At 37.2% G+C, this 20390-nt stretch overlaps 1 protein-coding gene and 1 long non-coding RNA gene across 3 annotated transcripts in view; both read left to right on the plus strand.

Moving 5' to 3' along the window:
- The window catches only part of KIAA1109 (KIAA1109 ortholog), a 222900-nt gene that overhangs the window by 168021 nt on the left and 34489 nt on the right, over positions 1 to 20390 (plus strand). The window contains exons 53-63 of one of the 2 annotated variants that reach the window (XM_038398596.2): positions 762 to 1006; positions 2017 to 2122; positions 7272 to 7369; positions 7698 to 7883; positions 9385 to 9553; positions 10150 to 10361; positions 11908 to 12106; positions 12833 to 12892; positions 16729 to 16955; positions 17793 to 17923; positions 20062 to 20185. In XM_038398596.2, coding sequence (XP_038254524.1) covers positions 762 to 1006; positions 2017 to 2122; positions 7272 to 7369; positions 7698 to 7883; positions 9385 to 9553; positions 10150 to 10361; positions 11908 to 12106; positions 12833 to 12892; positions 16729 to 16955; positions 17793 to 17923; positions 20062 to 20185 — 1757 coding nt within the window. Of the gene's footprint in view, positions 1 to 761; positions 1007 to 2016; positions 2123 to 7271; positions 7370 to 7697; positions 7884 to 9384; positions 9554 to 10149; positions 10362 to 11907; positions 12107 to 12832; positions 12893 to 16728; positions 16956 to 17792; positions 17928 to 20061; positions 20186 to 20390 lie in introns of those variants that run through there. The other variant, XM_043513096.1, reaches the window with a different exon arrangement.
- On the plus strand, positions 2133 to 5836 carry LOC122459804. The gene is made up of 2 exons (XR_006280744.1): positions 2133 to 3545; positions 4655 to 5836. It is a non-coding gene; the product is annotated as an uncharacterized LOC122459804 (long non-coding RNA).

Genomic DNA, 20390 nt, shown 5'->3' on the forward strand with positions numbered 1-20390 from the left:
AAGTAAAACTATTTCCCCATGGTATTTCTCCCTCCCACCCCACCCCCCACTGTTCCTCTGATATTCTTGTTAACTGCTGGAATTAGCCTACCTGCTTGTCACCATGAAAGGTTTTCCTCCTTCCCCCCCCTGCTGTTGGTGATGGCTTATCTTAAGTGATCACTCTCCTTACAGTGTGTATGATAAACCCATTGTTTCATGTTCTCTGTGTGTGTGTATATAAATCTCTCCTCTGTTTTTTCCACCAAATGCATCCGATGAAGTGAGCTGTAGCTCACGAAAGCTTATGCTCTAATAAATTTGTTAGTCTCTAAGGTGCCACAAGTACTCCTTTTCTTTTTACTAGTACAAAGTATTCCCATTTGGACACTCCACAGCACCAAGAGTTTTTTAAAAATACCTAGGAATGTTAGTATACAGAGTTTTGTGGTCCCTGATGAGATGAAACTGTAAGAATGAATGAGGTTGTCTTGAGTTTATTTTCACAGGTAATCAGTATAGATACAGAGTTGGGTTGTTTGACTATCTTAACTATGCATTTACATAATTTCAAATATTTGGGTTTTTAAAAAAATTGTAATTGGGTTAAAAACCCAGGAAATTGAGAATTAATTGTTTATAGCCCTTATATTACTGTGCTCTCAATCTTACCTCCAGTTTGAGCTTTCATTTTGGTTCCACTAATTTTCTTAACTTCTATAAGTTTGAAATATTTGTTCTTTCTGGGCCAACATTATGCGCACTTTCCTCTTTCTTGACAGGTGCTCAAACAAGGTTTACATTTGAACTTCCAAATCACAGATTGCGATTCACATCAAAAGTTTCTGCCACTGATATGTCTACCATTCCTCCTTCAGCAAGTCTTAATCTTCCCCCTGTCACTATGTCAGGCAAATATGTCATGGAGGAACATGACACCTATTCAGATCAAATATGGAGTATAGATGAGCTACCTACTAAACAGGGCTATTATCTACAAGGGAACTATTTACGTTGCGTGGCTGAGGTAGGCATTGAAGACAGCCAATTCCTTTAAGTTACTTCAATTAAGTTTCATACAGTATTTTTATATATGCTTTTTTGGCATGCTCCCTAAATTTGTTGGTTGATATTTGCTCTCAGGTTTGAGAATTCTGATGATCTGTATACTTCTCAGAGAACTCCAACATGCTGCTGTGTATTTGTACTTCCCAATCTAACCTTTGCTTCTTTCTGTTTCAAGACAGACCTTAACAGTGCAGAGATTTAGCCTTGGTTTGAATTTACTCTAAATGTGTAAAAAGGAGGTTCTGATTAGTAACAGAATTGTTTCTATTTCCCATTTTAAAATTTGACTAATATTAGGAAGTATTTAAATTTAAAGTTTTTTACCGAACTTGTTTTCAATAAAGTTAAAGTATTCAAAGTATAGTAACAGTTGTTAGAAAATTCCCAGTGTAGAAATATTTCTTAAAGCATATAAGCAGAGTTCAGAGTTAATAACTAGGTTTATCAGGTATTGCACATATTGCACTTCTAGAGCATTTAGAATAAAGGACCTTGGGAGTCAGGACACGTGGCTTCTGTTCCCAGTTCTTTTAACAATTTACTATATGACATGAAGCAATTCATTTAACTTGCTTATGCCTTAGTTAAGCCTTCTGTAAAGCTGGTAAAATTATACTTACCATTTGGATGTTACAAAAAGTTGAATGAGCTTTGCTACTCTCTGTTGTTGATAATTCAATAGTGGTATTCTGCCTTTGCTCCTATTATAGTAGTTGACATAATGCACTTTCCCCCTTATTTATTGTCACTTACTTATAATCAAAAAATTATACTAGAGAAAACTGTTCCACATACAGTAGCCACAATTAAAAAATCATTGTTTACTAAAAATTACATCAGTGTATCTATTATGTGCCATTGTTATGCTGTATTCTGATGCAGTCAGTACTTAAAACAGTATTGCATTGACCACAGCTATCACACCTATATTTTAAAATTTTACAAAATAATCTTCATATTTTCTGGCAGGTTGGTTCCTTTGAACATAATCTCACAACTGACCTTCTAAATCATTTAGTGTTTGTACAAAAAGTGTTCATGAAGGAAGTAAACGAAGTCATACAGAAGGTGTCAGGTAAGATGAACTACTTGAGGATTTCACTAAAATTTTAGCTTTAAGACTTTTGGTGCTGCCTAACATATCTGCAATTTCTACTTGTCCCATATATGCGGTTCTTATGTCACCAAGAACACCACCATTTTCTAGTTCCACTGTAGCACAGAAGTTGTCTCAGAGGCCAGCAACACAAGGAAAAGAAGTCTGGTTAGGCAGAATTGTGGTTTTGGAGAACATTGTGGGTGACATTGTTAATCTGTTTCTTGAGTCACTGGAGCTTCCGTGCAAGGGTGCTGTCTATTAATTGCAAAAGTAATTGTACCAAACAATCCACTGAACATTAGCATCTGTCTGTAACATTGCTTTCTGTCCAGTCAGATCAGCTTGCAGCTTTGTGAAAGTTTTGCAAGAGAAAAATAGCATTCACTACAAAAAGGTAGTGCTACAAAAAGGTAGTGGAGGATTTTTACAAAGCTATATGGAAGGACATATGATCAGGGTAGAATGGTAAAATTTGTTTGTGGTAGAGTGGATAGAAAAATTAGTTTCAGAACCACATTTGTTCTTATTATGTAAAATACTGTTTTTAGTAAATTATGCTTATTGGGTAACAAATAAAAGTGTATTAAAACAGATCCTTAGCTGGCATAGCTCCATTGACTTTCTAGGGCTCTACCAATTTACCAGCTGAGAATTCTACCGCATGATTGAAGATGAAAAGCAAATGTGAATGTAACCATACAGTGACAGTTTATCACAGAAGCGTTTAAATTTAGTGAAGGAAAGCTTATTTTTCCAAAGGCCGAAAGAAATAACATGAGTTGATCGGACGTGAACCAACAATGAGGAAAACTGAGAGCAAGTGACTATATATGAATCGGATTAATATTTCTTGTCGAGAAAAGGTATGGGAAAATACATCCCATTAGAACATTACATATTTCTGTAAGACACTTGCTTAAATTGAAGAAAATTGGAGATATTGACTACAGTAATAATTGGAACATGGGTAGAGAAGTGATCTGAATAAAAGCAAGTTCAAAAGCCTAATATACAAGTATAAATTAAAGTGGCACAGAAGATTTTTTTTTAAAATGTAACTAAATTAAGAATTGATGAAAAAAATAAATTGGAGAACTGCATGAGAAAAAAGAAAAGGAAAGAGAATTAAATAAAATCTAAGCTGTCTATTGAAGAATCTAGAGGCAAGGTAAAAAGCCAAAATAAAACCATCAGGCGAATAAAAGCAATAGAAGGTCCATAAACAGGCGTGAAGAGGGCTTGTATGTCTGTGGAAAATAATCTGACAAAGAATAGGTAAGTGAAGAGTCCAAAAGAACTAAAATAAATAAATAGCTGTTTTTAATGAACTTTTTTAGTTTAGTTTTGTTTTGTTTTGTTTTTTGTTTTTGTTTTTTAGAAAGCTTTAAGGAAAATATAGGTTTCGGAGTAGCAGCCGTGTTAGTCTGTATTCGCAAAAAGAAAAGGAGTACTTGTGGCACCTTAGAGACTAACCAATTTATTTGAGCATAAGCTTTCGTGAGCTACAGCTCACTTCATCGGATGTGAGCTGTAGCTCACGAAAACTTATGCTCTAATAAATTGGTTAGTCTCTAAGGTGCCACAACTACTCCTTTTCTTGTTCCTGGGTTAGTGATTCTGTTGTGTGGTGTGTGGTTGCTGGTGAGTATTTTGTTCAGGTTGGGGGGCTGTCTGTAAGCAAGGACTGGCCTTTCTCCCAAGATCTGTGAGAGTGATGTGTCATCCTTCAGGATAGGTTGTAGATCCTTGATGATGCATTGGGAGGTTTTAGTTGGGGGCTGAAGGTGATGGCAAGTGGCGTTCTGTTATTTTCTTTGTTGGGCCTGTCCTGTAGTAGGTGACTTCTGGGTACTCTTCTGGCTCTGTCAATCTGTTTCTTCACTTCAGCAGGTGGGTATTGTAGTTGTAAGAATGCTTGATAGAGATCTTGTAGGTGTTCGTCTCTGAGGGGTTGGAGCAAATGCGGTTATATTGTAGAGCTTGGCTGAAGACAATGGATCGTGTGGTGTCATCTGGATGAAAGCTGGAGGCATGTAGGTAGGAATAGCAGTGAGTAGGTTTCTGGTATAGGGTGGTGTTTCTGTGACCATCGCTTATTAGCACTGTAGTGTCCAGGAAGTGGATCTCTTGTGTGGACTGGTCCAGGCTGAGGTTGATGGTGGATTGTAGTTTCCTCAGGAAGTCAGTGGTATCTTGAAGATAGCTGGGAGTGCTGATATCGTAGGGCCTGAGGTCAACTGCTGGAAGTGGCCCACCTTGATTATCACTACAGAAGGTTTTTCCCCCCGCTCTCCTGCTGGTAATAGCTCACCTTAAGCGATCACTCTGGTTACAGTGTGTATGCTAACACCCATTGTTTCATGTTCTCTATGTATATAAATCTCCCCACTGTATTTTCCACTGAATGCATCCAATGAAGTGAGCTGTAGCTCATGAAAGCTTATGCTCAAATAAATTTGTTAGTCTCCAAGGTGCCACAAGTACTCCTTTTCTTTAAGGAAAATATAGAGGCAGCAAGCAGACATGCTATCAGAAAAAACAGTTGCAAAGACCCAGAACAAAGGATAACAAGCAAAATAATGACCAAGTGTCTGACAGCTAAATATATATAATCTATAGGTCCAGATGAGATTACCTCAAGAGAGTTTAAAGATCTAGTGGAGGAAATCTCAGAACCTCTGAAAAGAAATATACAATAAAAGAAAGCATACAAGTCAGAAGAGGTACCAGATGATAGGAAAAAAAGTGGTACCTATCTTTAAGCGGAGTGGGAAGGAAGAACCAGAAAAATCATCAGCCTGGTGTTTATTCCAGGCAAAATATCTCAGCATATAATCAGTATGAGAGCGTCTGGAAGAAAAAGCTTTAATAATGATCATTAGTCCATTAAAATAGCTTCACAGAGAAACTTAGAATATTAAAATGAGAAGGCTTCTCTGTCTTCATTGATGTTCAGTCTCCTCCCAGTTTACTGTTATCTGTGAATTTCATTAACATGCTGTTTGTTGAGTCTTCTAGATTGTAAGTGAAGTTGTTCCAAACCAATCCAAAGTCTTTTAAAAACGTCATTATTACTATAATAGATTTTTGTATTGCTGTTGATTACAGGGCCTTAATCAGGGCTAGGCAAACATAACAAAAAGATGGTACTTGCCATTAAAGAGCTTGTAGTCAGAATAACTTAAGTAAATTACTGGAATGTTACAATAAATATAATAAATGAATGTGGTGGCTGTGGTGTCTCCTTAGTATTTTAAGGCATTAATTTTAATGGCACATTATAAACTTAAAGTAATTAGATGAATACCAGTTAGAGCAAATTAAAATACCATGGAGAAGAAGCTGGTTGATGAGCAGAGAATACAGAGCAGTCATATTTCCAAGTTGAGAGCAGCATTGGGTTGAGCACTGGTAGTGTCAATTTTGGCTCCTTTATTCTTTAAGATTTCCACTGATTCTCTAGAGGAAGGTATAAATTCAAGCATGATCAAGTTAGCCAATGACACCAAAATTAGAAGGGTAAAAAATATATGGGAGCATAGAGAAAAAGTGAAGTGGGCTTCATTCAACAGGATGCGATTCACAGCTAACAGATGTGAAGCACTACATCTCAGGGAGGGAATAGAGCTCATCTTAGAAGTGGGGCGGGGGGTTTGAGAGGGACTCTACTTGCAATCAGTGACTATTTAATAAAAAAAAAGGTTAAAAAAAGTAAAAAAGTACCTGGATGCCACAATAAAAACTACTTCACTGAAATATCATTGCAAAAATAGCCTGAGCTCAGTGTACTTATTGAAATAGCATAGAAAACTAGGAAGTTATTTTTGCCACTCTTCAGACCGCAGTGTAACCATCTCTGGAACACTATACTCAGTTGTAGTCACTAGAATTGGGGGATATTTTTAAACTGACACATTTTTGGCAAAAAAATGCAGTTTCAGCAGCACCAAAACATTTAACAACTTTGTGTTGATTTTGCCAAGTTGTTTGAAACAATAACCAAAAACTGAAAAATCTAAATCTCGTTTTGGTGTCTTCAAAATGTTTCCATTTTTTTATTTGAATTTTGTTTTGAACTTTCCCTTAATTTTATTTTTAAAATTAACGTTAAAATGCTCTGTTGCAATAAATCGTTTTGTTCATCCCAAAATTACTATTTTTTTTTTCAGAATTGCCAGTGATCCAAAAAAATCCATCTAGCTCAGTTCTATTAGTCACCAAAGTTTAGAAAGGATATTGAAAAGGTAGAGAAAAGTAAATAAGGGCATCAAAATTAATTGGAGGATGAAATAGTCTGTGAGCATGTACACCAAGTCACTTAAAAATTTAAAAAATCACCACATTTCTGCATAATTATTTTAAGTTTGAATGATGATAGAGGTTTGAAAAATTGCAGTTGCAGGGGAGATGGAATTCTTTGCGCCTACTTCAATAGTAACCTCTTTTTGTCAGCTGTGGTGGAATATTGATAGACTCTACAGAAGATACCATTGTGTCCTCATCTGAAAGGATTGTTTCTTTTATTTATAGCCAGAAGTATATGTGAGGTGGGGAGGAGGGTGGCCAAAGTGAAATTTTAAAAAAATGTTCCCAAGGACACCAAAAGGTTTTGCAGAGGATTCCTTCACACTCACTCTAAAGTAACTATTTGTTTTAAATCCACCTTTTTGCATACCTCTTAATAAATTTGGTTAAGTGACTGGTCCTCGTTGTTAGCTAAATTCAGTCCTTATCAGGTGCTGCAGGTAAAGAGCAATTCTTTATGATCCAAATGATACCCTTTCTCTGCAAGTGCTAGTTTTTCTATGGGTGTTATCTGGAGAGTGGGAGAAGTCTCTGTCCATCTTAGACACCCCCCCCTTGACTTGATAGGCAAAAAATGTGTTAATCTGTAGTAGTTGGCCATTAGCAGTGCTACTCCCATGAGCTGAGAATACACCCCAAGTAGGTCGTCTTCTCCTGAAACTTCCAAATTTATGCTTATTATAATTCTTTACTGCAGAACTGACTGTTCTCTGATCGTTGGTTACATTCAGTGAATCACATTTAAAGATAAATTTTATTTCTATAATATATGAAAAATGCTCTTTGTTATAACATTGAAAATAGTTTTTAACATGTGCAGGAGGGGAGCAGCCAATTCCTCTTTGGAATGAACATGATGGCACAACAGATGGAGAGAAGCCTAAAATTCTCCTGTACTCTTTGAGCCTACAATTTAAGGTAACTTTATGACCAACAAATCTCTCGAGCTGTTGCCAGTGGTTGAACATGTTGAAACCAAACAAATCAAAAATTTCCCTGAGATGGTCACAAATGAAATGTCAGATAACAATCGGGCCAAAGTTAGATAAGGATGGAAATCTCTCTTAATTAACTAACAAAAAGCAAGAAAGAAGCCTGCCTTTGATTTCTGTGATCTTTTGAAATGCCCTAAATGCAAAGTGTTATGGAAAAATCCTTCCTCCCTTTCCTGTTTCATGTCTAAGAATTTTTTTCACCAATGATGCCTTTAAAGCAGATCCTAAACTTTTCTTTCATTGTTTGCTAGGGAATTCAAGTGACAGCCACAACTCCATCAATGAGGGCCGTGAGATTTGAAACTGGATTGATAGAACTTGAGCTCTCAAACCGAATACAAACCAAAGCAATGCCTGGAAGTACCAGCTACCTTAAACTGTTCGGTAAATGCCAAGTGGATCTGAATCTGGCATTGGGACAAATTGTTAAACATCAGGTTAGTTGACAGCAACTCTGTGTATGTTAGGAAAGCCTGGTAATGTTACTTCTCCATTCTTAGGAAGACAAGTATCTTCTGCTTTGAAAAGAATATAACAAACCTCTCTAATCTTACTCTGCTAGGATATGACTAGCTTGATTTCTTTAGACCTCTAGTTTGAAAATATTTAAAACAATTGCTTTAGAATGCTTGCACAGTTCAGAATCAATAAAGATTACCACTTAAATATATTCAGCATGTGCTGAAATTGTTGAAATTAATTGTCTGGCGTTAGACTTGAATTTCAATGTCCTCATTAAAGATGGCTTTCAGGAAAAAGGGCTAAATGTTCACTGTGAACAGTAATTTATGATAAATCAGAGGGAGTATATAATGTATTTTATTATAATTCATTTAGCACTTTTGTAACTAGGGACTAGAGCTGGGTAAATAACTGCTTTTATTGTTTGTTTGGCAGCAGTTGTGAAATATTGCGGGGGAAAAAAATGGTTCAGGTTGAACCACAACTGAAAAGTCCATTTTAGGATAAACCAAACGTGTTGTTCAATGTAAAATGCTTTGTTTCTGGGCTTTTTAAAGAACTAAATCCATAAAAATTGGGGGGTAGTGAAGAAGGAGCCCCCTTTATAACTTTTTTAGTTGGGTGGTTAGGGCACAAACCTGGGTGGAGAACTGTATTTACATCCCTGCTCCAGAGCAGATTCAAACCAGGGTCTCCCACATCTGGGGTGAGTGCACTGACCCACTGGGCTAGAAGTTGTAAGATGGGCTCCCTAACTCCCCCACATGGTGTGAATCAAGCCAGAAAAAAAATTCTGTCTGAAACTATTCAGTTAATTTGTGTCAAATTTATGAATGGTTTCCAGTGAATGAGAACTGCATTTTTCAACAAATAGTTTTTTCATCCAAAAAAATTGCCCCACTGTATTGCGGACACTAATGGCCTAATACTTTAGTTGATCCAAATTCAAAATTTCCATTGATTTCAATGCTATTTCCAGCATACATACATGGAATAAGATTAGATCCTAATTTGTGAAACCTAAATCTTGATCTACTTTATTTGTCTTAATTTGGTAATTATATCTCCTGGATTCTTAAATCCACTACTGTCTCCTGAAATCACTGATTTTATGGGAAATACAGTATTTAGGATTCTCTGGAGAGTCGGAAAGAGAACATAATTTTAACTAACTTGTATTCAGATGGTTATTTTCCTCAGAGAGGATTCTGATGCATCAAGTGAATGTAGAGAGATATGTTGGCATATGTTGTTTAAGAAACACAGGAAAATAACCAATATTTGCCAACTTAGGTCAAAATGTAGTAGAGAAGAAAACAGTTTTCTGTCTTCTTAAGAGCATATTGCAAACTGAAGAGTAAAACAAAATGGGGCATTCTTGATTTTTTTTTTGTGTTATGCCAAAGTGTTAAATTTATTATTTGTCTGTTAGTCATAATTTAATGTGATTTTATTGTATTTTTCAAATGTTTTAAGGTCTATGAAGAAGCAGGTTCTGATTTCCATCAAGTTGCTTATTTTAAGACAAGAATTGGATTAAGAAATGCTCTTAGAGAAGAAATCAGTGGTTCATCAGATAGAGAGGCTGTGCTTATTACTTTGAACAGGCCAATTGTCTTTGCTCAGCCTGTGGCGTTTGACAGAGGTACTGCTGGGTTCTGTTTCTATTTCTCTTTTGCTAGAAAGTAGAGAATCATTACAAATTTGTTTTCATATTGAACAAGTTCTGTACATTACTTTAAAAAAAAGAAATGATTGATATTTATAAATCTGAATTTATCTGTAGCCTAAAATAAACTACAACTGTAAGTATAGTTCTCAAAGTTTGGTTAGGAAGTTTGTTGTGTATTAATGTTAATTAAGAGCAAAAAATTGAACTGATGGGAGGATGGCTTTTCAGTTGGTATAGATGAAATGGTTTATGTAAATGTATACCAACATCAGCAGCATTGAGTGCATCAGTATTTTGGGTTCTGTTAACTTGGCACTCTGCCCCTTACCATTTATAATCTGTCTTATTTTATTTTGTTCTTGGCAACAAAATCACATTGCTCCTGGGAAATAAAAGTGTGTGTGTGTGTGTGTGTGTGTGTGTGTGAGCGTGTACACAAATATATCCATTGTATTTTAATATATGGTGACAAGACAAAAACAGAAAAATCAAACCTTAGTCTTGTTACAATGAACAATATTTTTGTGCCAATTTATTTTAATTTTGTTGGAAACTTTTTCTTCATAAAGCTGTGCTATTTTGGCTGAATTACAAGGCTGCTTATGACAACTGGAATGAACAGAGACTGGCTTTACATAAGGATATTCACATGGCTACAAAAGAAGTAGTAGATATGTTACCTGGAATCCAGCAAACTTCTGCCCAGGCTTTTGGGACACTTTTTCTTCAGCTAACTGTTCATGATTTGGGAATTTGTCTGCCCATCACAAATGCACCACAGGTATCTGAAAAATATCAAGAGTGGGGAGAAGTGTAGTAGATTTTTTTTGTTGAAGTAGCAATTTTTTGATATTTTATTCTTTTAGAATTTATGAAATGTTAATGTTGCCCTAGCACCATATTATACTTATGATGTGGGTAATAGCCTTAATTTTCAACTGATTGTGAGTAGTTCGCTTTCCATGTGCCCAACTTGAGGCAACTCAATGGGCTCTGAGTTTTCAGAGACTGAGTGTGCAGCACTATGAGAATCCTTTGAGGTGTGTGAAGTTGGGCATGGTTTTTGAACATTTATGCCAGCAATTCCAGTTTAAGACCTGTTTTCAGACATTTGTAACTGAAAACAAAAAAAACAAGACCCTACACAGTTTCTTTTTAAAAAATGTGATAAAATATTCTGATTGATGTTTGGATTATTCAAACAAGTGATGAGTGTTTAGTATTTTTAATGTAATTTTCACTTGAGTAATGGTTTTGGTTGCGTTTACACCCCGAATTGGTCATAAACCTTGTCCAGAAAAGGATTTAAATTCTGATGTAAGCACTTATTAGCTAACACATGCTAACTGACATTTTAAGTCTAGTTTAGACAAGGCAGTGCTTGCTTTGACACGTGCTAAGCAGATTACCTTAAAGTCAGGAGGAAGACTAGGTTTCAATATGACAAGTTTAGCACATTATAACAGTGTGTGCACTACCTGTGTACACTAAACTTTCACAAAACACATTTGCACGTTCACTAATATGCTGACATCATCCATTCTAGTTTAGACAATGCCATAGATTTACGTCTTCATGGGGAACTAGAATGCATATGTCTGAAGACATTTGGTTTACCAATAATGTATCCACTGTCACATAGTAATCACATCGGACTGTCAGCTTTGAAGCCCAGTGACAACTTTTCAATATCTGTGTTAACTACTCCATTACTGATCATTTTATAAGCAGATGGAATAAGAAAGAGGGTGTGCGAGAAGCTCTCAAGGGGTGGGAGTTGCAGCATGGAAAGAAAACTGCAGAAGGAAGGACAGAGAGAGACAAGGAAAGACAGAGAAGAGAGAAATAGAAATAGTGAAAGGTGGATAGGAAGGAAGAGAAACAAAAGGCAGAAATAGTGGTGGCCTAAAAGGGACCAGTTTTTCTCCCTTAATGATGTTGCCTGTGACTATAAGAAAATCAAAGTTTCAAATAATCAGTTTTGCTGCAAAGGCAGTGGGGAGATCTGCTATGAATTAAGGGAAGAATGAAGTCCTGAATTTATATTCCAGTCCACAGACCATAATTAAGCATGGTGTCTGGCCAAAAGAATTTAACACCCCTGTCATAGGATATGCTGTAACTACTGAGAAGTAAGGATACGTGACATTGTGAATGTGTAGACTTGCTGCTTTGGGTTTCTATAGAGCTGGCAAAGTATAGAAGGAGGGTATGAGGAAGAGATGAGTCTCTGAACTGCAAAAAAAAAAAAAAAAAAAAAAAAAAAAAAAAGTTTGAGATTACCAGTAAATTGCCTTTTCTGTACAAGTCTCTTCTTCCTTTTACAGTCTAACCACACAGCAGATCTTGACACTGGCTCTGCTTTAGTCCTGACCATTGAAAGCACATTAATCACTGCCTGCTCTTCAGAGTCTCTGGTCAGCAAAGGACATTTTAAAAATTTCTGTATCCGCTTTGCTGATGGTTTTGAGACGAGTTGGGATGACTGGAAACCAGAAATACGAGGGGATCTAGTCATGAATGCTTGTAAGTGTTTTTAATCTTGTCTTGGTGGCCCTGGAACTTAGAGTCCCCTATTACCCTTTCCCATGTTTTTTTCACAACTTTGGCGGTTCAGAAGGAGACTAAGGAAGAGATAAAGATTTGATTTCCGAACCCAAATAAAGCTCTCTTGCATGTGGGACCCTACATGTGAATCCCAGTCACCCTTTAGTATTCTTAATTTTTTTAAAACAATAGATGTCCTTTTTTCAAGAATTGTAATATACTGCAACAAAGCATTTGCCTTGTAGTACCATCTGCATTAACCAGGTTGGAGAAGTGTTGGGTTTTTTTGGGTTTTTTTAGTATTGCTTTAAATTTATTAATTTAATTTTATTAAATTTTTATTGAATACTATAATAACATAATGCATAAAGTGCATAAAACCTATTTGTTCAAAAATGTGTAATAAATTGCTTTCTCATAACACTTCCCTTGTTATCTTCTGTATTCAGCAGCTAAATATGGATTCTTTTAGTTTCCCACTGCATATAGAAATGTCAGCAATAGGTTTGCAAAATCCCCAAGAAAACTTGCCAGCCCAAGTGAAATTATAATCATTTCCGTGGTGTTACTGATTGATGATAAAAAAACAAACATATGTGACATTTGACTTACCTAGGGCAAGTGTACAAAAAGAATTTTGTAAGGAAGATCTAAAACTTGTTTAGTTACATTTGTCTTACTAGCATCTGCTTATTTTATGTTTAGGTGTAGTGCCAGATGGCACCTATGAAGTCTGTTCAAGGACAGCAGGACAGGCTGCTGCAGGTAATGTTTATATTCAATTTTTATATTATTAAAACATTTATAAAACTGTAGGATAGTCTAGTGCAGGTGTGAACTCTTGATAGCTTTGTTTTAATTGTGATTGTGTATTTCAAGGTTTTGCTTTGTTTTGATTCCCCCTTTTCACAGTACCTGCTCCACATTTTCCAATTTATTTTTGGCCATGAGGGCTTCAACAATCCCTTGTAGCCTTAAAGACTTGGGTTTTAGCTACAAGAAATTAGTAAAAGGTAGTAGCAAGCTATCATAGGCTTTAATACCTGCTGGTTCAAATGTGTAAAAAATGTGACTAATACAAAATAAAAATAATCCTTTTAGTATAATCATTGGAGCTGGTTGAAAATTTTCCAAAGAAAACAGTTCTCTGCTGAAAAATATTGATTCAACGGAAGTGAAGTATTCTGCAGAAATATTTCAATTTAATCAAAAGTTTTGGTGTGAGCCTGTCTCCCTGCCTGCTTTCCTGTCAGTCAACCAGGCAGGCAGGCTCACCAGCAGCCGACCTGTGGGGCTGCCAAGTCCTTAGTTAACGGACTCCCCAAGAACTCCAGTACCTGCCTAGTGAGTTCCCAGGCTGTGCCTGGCTTCCTAGACAATCAGTTCCTTGGGCTAGTCTGTTTTCCCAGGTAGCCAGTTCCTCAGGCTTCCCAAACAGCTGGCTTCCTGGGTCCCACAGCTGGCTGACTTATTGTTCTTTCCAGCTGTCCTCCTGTGGGAAGCTAGGTAGCCAGGCAGCCAACAAGTAGAAAAATTCCATTTTGGTTCCCCCAAAACTGGATTTTTCTTCCTACAAAAAAATTGAATTTTTGTCTTTTCGTTCAGATAAATTTTCAAAAACTTTTTCACTCAAAGGAAAATCCATTTTCCAGCTGGCTCTGTTGATATACATTGAGTCTGGGAAGAAAGGGAATTTCTGGAAAGGGAATGAATGCAGGTGGAAGAAAATGAAAATTATGGTGGATCAGCCTCCCTCTAACACTTTGAGCAAACTCTGGATTTCAAAAATATAATGGGGTGTTTTGCTTAAGTTACCGATTACATTTTCTTTAGTCCAAATATGTTTGATGTTTAATGAGCCCTGAAGGAGGAGGATAAAACATCCATGGCAGCAGAGGTATTTCAGATGCTCTAGGGATGTCCACCATTCCTCCCTAGGGCTAATGTGACTCATTTGTGCTCTTTGGCTTGCATTTTACATTGTTTTAATAATTAAAAATTGAGCTACCGGGCATGCTAATCAGGCCACAGGGCAAACACTGGGATAGGAGAGGAAGAGAGGAACCAACAGTCTTAGCAGGCTTCAAGAAAGTGGGGAGGGTAACTGAGAAAGGAGTCAGAATTGCAAAGCGGATAAAGGTCAAATTACAGGAAAAAAAAGCAAAAGGTGGGAGAAGTGGGGGAAATACATAGAATTGGACAAGAGGATTGTTCAGACTGGGAAGAAGACTAGAACATGGACAAGAAGGGGTGTGTTTTTGGGAAGCAAGAGAAATTAGGGAACAAGAAAAACCTAAAATAAAATATACTTTGATGTATACAAATAAAATTGTATTTGTTTAAAAATCATGGTGTATTTTAAAGTATAAGACTATATTATGAAGATAATTTTAAATATAGAAATGTCTTTGATAATCTCAATCTTATATCGCAAAACATGTCGCTTTTCTATTTAATGCCCACCGTAATCTACCTAGGGTAGGCATTAATTAGCATATCTGCAAACTGGTTTAGATTTTATAATTGTATGGTTATAGATCAAAACAATATAACTGCTCTTCTTCCCACATAGTTAGATTCTCCATTCTGGCAGTGGGTTGTCCCTCTGCTTTTATAGTTTAATGGGCCAACACAGGGCTCTGCTCACTTGTGAAAAGTTCCCTGTTCATTTTGCTCTGAGAAAGCTGTGTGGGCAGTCCACAGACGCTCTGCCTTTTCAAGTTACAGAACATATGAAAAACCTTTCAAATAGGAATTTCTGAACTAGATTTTTAAAATTATTTTGCTTGCTTGCTTTGCTTTGGCAGCCCATTTCAGGGATTTTTTTGTGGCTGAATGCGTAGACGCCGACTTCTGCTGGTGCCGGTGGGTGCTTAACCCTGCCCCAACTCCACCCTTCTCCTGCCCCTGCCCCGCCTCCATTCCAACCCCTTCCCCAAAGTCTCCGCCTCCTCTCCTGAGCGTGCCATGTTCCCACTCTGCGCCCCTCTCCCTCCCAGAGCTTGTTACTCTGCGAAACAGCTGTTTCGTGGTGGCAAGCACTGGGAGGAGAAGCGGGGATGTGGCGTGCTCAGGGGAGGAGGCAGAGGCAGAGGTGAGGTGAGGTGAGCTGGGGTTTGGGAGCAGGGTAGGAAGCTTGGCTGCTGGTGAGTGCAGAGTACCCACCAGTTTTTCCCCATGGGTGCTCCAGCCACGGAGCACCCACGGAGTCAGCGCCTATGGCTCAATGGAGCTAATAGGGGCTCAGTGCTCTAACTTAACTTTGCCTCAGAGCCGTAATGGTGGAGAAGGCCAAAGAAGAAGGTGTTTACACCGCTTTGCAGCATGTCTGAAAGATAGCCTTGTAGGCAGCTTTGATCTCAGTCAGATGGAAACTGTGAGCAATGACTACCCCAGAAAATTCAACAAAACTTCTTGTAAGAAACATTTCCTTCTCTATTCTCAAACCCAAGGAAGCAAACTCAGACCATAAAAACCTTTTCATATCTTTTAGCTATTGGGGCAATAGCTGAAGGGGAAGCAAAGCTTGGGAGCATATTCAGTCCTGATCATTTCTAAAATATCTGGTGGAAATAGGACCATCTTGGATCAGAAAGATTTAAATCAGTAAACATGTCATTCAAAAAGGAGACTTTGGAATCCATCCTAATTGTGAACACTATGAAAATTTATCTCAGAATATCGCCTATACATTTCCCTTTCTTCTCTTTGTCCAAATTCGCACTGTCTAATGAGAAGGTATGGCACCTGCTTCATGTCCACAAAGCAGTCAAGATGTAACTGTTAAGCTTTCTAAAAAGTTTTTGTTCTTAACAGCCATATTCATCCTCTACCATCCATCAATTAAAAGCCAAAAATTACCAATCCTAGCATAGCCAGATGGCCAAGAATACTGTATAAAATAAGCTTACAAAGTTTCTAGCTCCTTTTAAACAAGTCAAAGTCCATTAAGCCATATCTGTTTGGCGCTCTATGGTGGAACTTGGGTGGAAACTTCTATTTCCTCTTAAGATGAAATATGTAAAACTCCAGCATGGTAACCATTTCACCCATTCAGTAGACACTAGAATTTAGATGCTCAAGACTCAGAGGTTGCAGGTGCAGGCTCTAATGAACCATTAAAATCTTTGTGATTTGAGTAATTCCAAGAGTCTGATTTGTGAAGAGTTAAAAATTATTTTCTCACATGCCCACACTTTGGGTTTCACTGCTATTGGAATCACTGTGTTGGAAATGGTAAACCTAGCTCAGAGAGAGAGAGAGATTGAAATTCATCTTTCATGTATGTCTTCTAGTGGCTAACTGTGCCTTTCACACCCTGGAGAATTTACTTTCCCTCTGGCCTGTCGGATTTTCCTTATATTCATTAGAGAAATCTTAATACAAACTTAAGATATATATGTTAACTGTATTCAAAGTGTGATTCAGTTCTGGAAAGGTCTCACTGGGGGCTTTATACAAGTGGGCAGAGCCAAGGCAGCGACCCATGATGGGTAAGTCTAGTGCTGTCTCCTGAGCTGTAGAAGCAGACATGACATCCAATGACAAACTTGGCTACAAGGAAGAGAAAAATCATCAGGCAAATTTTCTCTTTTAAACAGAAAGCAATAGTGCTGGAACCTGGACTCTCAATGTGTTATGGAAGATGTGCGGTATTGATGTCCACATGGATCCTAACATTGGAAAAAGATTAAATGCTTTGGGTAATACCCTCACAACACTGACAGGAGAAGAAGATGTTGATGACATTGCTGACCTCAATTCTGTAAACATAGCTGACCTATCAGATGAGGACGAAGTTGATACCATGTCTCCCACTATACATGCAGTAAGAGAATCAACCAAAATAATGTCTAAATTTATTTTGTTAAATTATTTAGGCATAACAGTAAGCTTCAGAAAATTCCTGTGTGTGTGGTGGGGAAATTTTAGCTCAGTCAGCTTTGAGATTTTTGCAGACTATTTCTATTAGATGCCATAGTATGCATTCAGGTGTCTAACTTTAAGCACCCACTTTGAAGACTTTGGCTACAGTTACTCTGATTATCCTAGCAAGCAATGGAAGATACTAACATTACAAACAAACTAGAAGAACGAAATTTTCAGTAGCAAAAAACAATACTGTGTGTCAACTTGTGTTTTGGTTTCATATTAAGTAGTTTAACAATTATTTCTTTAAACAATTGCAATTTTGCAAGAATCTTGTAATGGCTCTAGGGAAAAATCACCCTAAAACACTAACATTCCTGTTTATTATTTAGAAATCAGATGGAGTTTCATTATGTGGAGATGCACACAAGTTAACATTTGGGCAGCGGATTGTAAATCACCTGTTGGGTTTGAGCCCCCAAAACCATCGATATTCCGTTCCTGTAGAGTATCTGTCGGGGTCAACGATGTGTGACTCTACTCATTCTAGTTCACATTTGAGAGCAGGCAGGTCTTGCTCATGGGGACATGTATGTAGTAGCTAATGTTTGTCTTTAAGTAAATGATGGGACTTGAATCATTGGAAAATTTCAAATCAGCTGCCTTTTGACTTTAAAAAATAGTGTTTTGCATGTGGTGTTTTGATTTAGGGTGTACAATTCATTGTACCTGTAACTTTTAAAAATGATTCTGAATGTTTTTAACAAGGAATTTAATAAAATATTATTTTCAATAGGAGACTGTTGATTATCGGCGACAGGGAGCATCTGGTAGCCAAGTTGGAGAGCAGAGAGGAAGAAAACTTGTGAAACGTTTAGTAGATATTAGGGAACTAAATGAACAAGCCAAAGTAATTGATGACCTCAAGTAAGTTGGCTTTTCTTATGTTTTAAAACAAAACAAAAACCCCCTCCCTCAATAGTTAAGAACGTAAGAAAGGCTATAGTAGATCAGACCAATGGTCCATCAATCCCAGTATCCTATTTTCTGACAGTGGCCAATGTCTGATGCTTCACAGAGAATGAACAGAAGAGGTAATTGTCAAGTGATCCATCCCCTGTTGTCCATTCCCAGCTTCTGGCAAACAGAGGCAAGGGACACTTCAGACAATGATTTTGCATCCTTGCCCATCCTGGCTAATAGCCATTGAAGGACCTATCCTCCATGAACTTACCTACTTCTCTTTTGAACCCCATTATAGTCTTTGGCCTTCACAACATCCTCTTGCAAGGAGTTCCACAGGTTGACTGTGCATTGTGTGAAAAAATACTTCCTTTTGTTTGTTTTAAACCTGCTGCATATTAATTTCATTTGGTGACCCCTAGTTCTTATGTTATGAAAAGGAGTAAATAACGCTTCCTTATTTACTTTCTCCACACCAGTCATGATTTTGTAGATCTCTATCATATCTCCCCTTAGTCACCTCTTTTTCAAGCTGAAAAGTCCCAGTCTTATTAATCTCTCCTCTTAGTTTGGGAAAAACAAATTGAAACTGGGCTTTTTCTTTTCTTACCTCTACTGCTTCAGCATTGGTGGGACTACACAATCTGCAAGAGGAAATGTTTTTTTTAATCATTAATTGTTCTGGCTCTACTAGAGAAAATCAGGTGCACAAGTGACCATTAAAATCCCCAGGAAGCTCTCCTGAGGGTCAAGTCATCTTTCATTTCTGGTTTTGCCTCACATTGATGGCAATGTGTCAGCAGTTCCAATATCATGTTAAACCAGTTCATCATGATTTGTAGCACTTCTGCTACCAGCTATATGATTGTGACTTGGGAGTGACAATGCTTTGCAGTTGGAATGAGATCCCATTCACTGTAGGAAGAAGAAACCTCTCTAAATGAACTATTTTATGGTTTTTATATGATATATTTTTATTATATAAATAATTCAGACACAGTAATACTCCATAAAACAACAAAGGGAAAATTAAAAATGTCATCCAAAAGTGCTCATGGCAAGAGACAGCTATGAGTTTTATATGAAAACATTTTATTTGCGTTTTTGGCATTTGGAAGGCGAGGTCAATCTTAGTAAAAAGTGCGATCACTTATGATAAAGAATGCCTGTTGTTGATTGATTGTTAAATAATAATGAAGAATGGACATACTTTACTATTTCAGCTTTAGACAAGATTGCCAGCAGCAGTCAGTCACAGGCAAGTTGTAACTGAACTATTTGATATACAAACATTCACAGTTAATATGTGATAAGAAATGCTTGTAACCATGTGAATGTGATGACCAAAATTTACGTTTGCACCTTTCTGTCCTCAACATATGGTAGCATCAACAAACCCTGTTCTCTTTAAAATAACATGCATCTTAGTGAGTTTCCTTTCTAAACTTGTTTACATTCAAGTTCGTTATTTCTACAGGAGATTTTTTTCTTCTGCTTTCCATATTCAGAGGATTTGATCAGTCTGGTCTGCCATTGTGGGAAACTTTTTCCTCCTGGAAATTTTCACAGTTCAGTCTTCCTCCTGGCATCTCTAGCAAGAGGTTTCCATACCCCGCCTGCTTTCTTGAACTAAGGAACAGATAGAGATTTGTTCCAGCTGGGAATCTTTGCTCTCTTTAGGAGCCTTTCTTTTCAAAGGGAGTTGCTCTCTAGCAACTATCCCTCCTCCACCTCTGTTGGCATCACAATATAATGTTTGACATCTTGTATATTTTGTTACATACCCCTTTTTCTGTTTGCTGAATGTGAGAGAGAGGTAAAAACCATGAAATCATGGGCCCTTGCAAAGAAGTTACGGTATGGACAAAAGTTATATAGTGAAATAATGGTGGACCCTCAACAGCCATATATGGAAAGGATGGCAATAGTGGTAGGTATCTCCTGAAAAATAAGAAACTGATTGGTAATGTTTGAAAGGCTTTAGGATTTTCACAGGAATACAGTATAGAGGTTTTGTTGAAAAAATAAATGGTGAAAGTAGTGTTTAACTTCACTAGTTATTCATTCCATCTGGAAAACTCGCTATCCTAACTTGTTCCCAGAAAACTAGGTGCAAGTGAAGGAACCATAAACCAAGAAATTCAGCGCTATCAACAATTAGAGTCAGTAGCTGTGAATGACATTCGCCGAGACGTCCGTAAAAAACTACGTAGGTCCAGCATGAGGGTGAGCAATTTTCTAAAGGTGTTTGGCAAGTTCCTAAGTATTTTCACTTGCAAGTATCTCTTCCATGTATTAAAAATAAATAAAAGGAAGACACTGAAAAAGAAAGGTAAAAGGACTATTAAATATATAAAACACATGGTTTAACTTTCTGGGAAAACAGATTATTCTGTACTACTAGAGATAGAAAACCAGAATTTTAGTGGTA

Source organism: Dermochelys coriacea, chromosome 4, assembly GCF_009764565.3.
Source record: "Dermochelys coriacea isolate rDerCor1 chromosome 4, rDerCor1.pri.v4, whole genome shotgun sequence".
NCBI classification, from domain to species: Eukaryota; Metazoa; Chordata; order Testudines; family Dermochelyidae; genus Dermochelys; species Dermochelys coriacea.